Genomic DNA, 1087 nt, shown 5'->3' with positions numbered 1-1087 from the left:
GTACGGTCTATCGCGTTTATTTTTAGACTGCTTATTGTGGGCTATGTTTCGGCACTGTTAGGCAGGAGCACATTTGAGATGTGCCGTCTTGTTTATATTAATGTACCGCCAAACTCGCTACGACTGTCGTCATCGCTTGGGTTATCCCCAAGAGCGATTTATAGGTCAGGTTACACTGTTGAATATCCTATTATGTTTAGCTAAAGCGCGTGGACTTTGGCAGGGCATAGTAGATGTTTTACGGCGCTATAGACACAGAAATGACAGTTATTCGCCTGTGAGGACCTTGCTTTGATATAATATTTGGCTTGTGTTTGTTTCTGGTTTCTTTTATTTTATTATTGTGGGTGTTTTACGTAATAAAACATTAACAAATTTTGGGCGGCACTGCACGACCGTGCTCTGTGGACGAACCGTGCCTGATCACAAGACACAAAGGTGATAGTACATTGTATTCCAAGACAGACATTGACATGATAGTATTCCAAGACACAAACATGATAATACACGTATTCCAAGACACATGCATGATAGTACATTGTATTCCAGACACAAACATGATAGTACATATATGTATTCCAGGACACAAACAAGATCGTATTTACTGTATTCCTAGATAGGCATGAAAGTACATGCGTTCCAAGACAGACGTGATAGCATTTCAATACACAAGCACGGTACCATTTAAAGACAAGACAGACATCATGTATCCTGCGAAAGAAATAAGCGGGTGGTTGGAGGGCACCACTGGTAGGACCTTCTTCTTTAGTTTCCCTCTGTTGTTTCTGTTTGTCTGTTTTACTTTTTGCAGCACTAAATGACCGTTATTGTGTCGATGTGTTTCTCTTTACTCAAACAAACAAAAGAAAGAAATAATTCAATGTCTGTCTCCCCATGTGCCTGTTTCTTCCAGAAAACCGTTCCGGAGGTGGAGTACGCAGAGGTGATGGAGTCAGACCAGGGGCTCTACAAGTGAGTGTAGGAAAAACCGTCACAGGTGTATTGTGTCTGTGACATCTCTTTGAGTATATGAGTAATGTACTCACTCATTCGTTCGTAGTTTGCATAATTTATTATCGTCCGGGTG

At 41.1% G+C, this 1087-nt stretch overlaps 1 protein-coding gene across 1 annotated transcript in view; it reads left to right on the top strand.

The window, feature by feature from the left end:
- LOC101862775 (gamma-butyrobetaine dioxygenase) overlaps positions 1 to 1087 on the top strand; it is a gene marked incomplete at both ends in the record, with an annotated part of 21869 nt that overhangs the window by 14602 nt on the left and 6180 nt on the right. The window contains 1 exon segment of the mRNA XM_013091295.1: positions 914 to 972. Coding sequence (XP_012946749.1) covers positions 914 to 972 — 59 coding nt within the window.

Source organism: Aplysia californica, unplaced genomic scaffold (assembly GCF_000002075.1).
Source record: "Aplysia californica isolate F4 #8 unplaced genomic scaffold, AplCal3.0 scaffold00031, whole genome shotgun sequence".
Taxonomy (NCBI): domain Eukaryota; kingdom Metazoa; phylum Mollusca; class Gastropoda; order Aplysiida; family Aplysiidae; genus Aplysia; species Aplysia californica.
The sequence above is the reverse complement of the archived record's forward strand: the minus strand, read 5'-3'. Positions and strand labels throughout refer to the sequence as shown.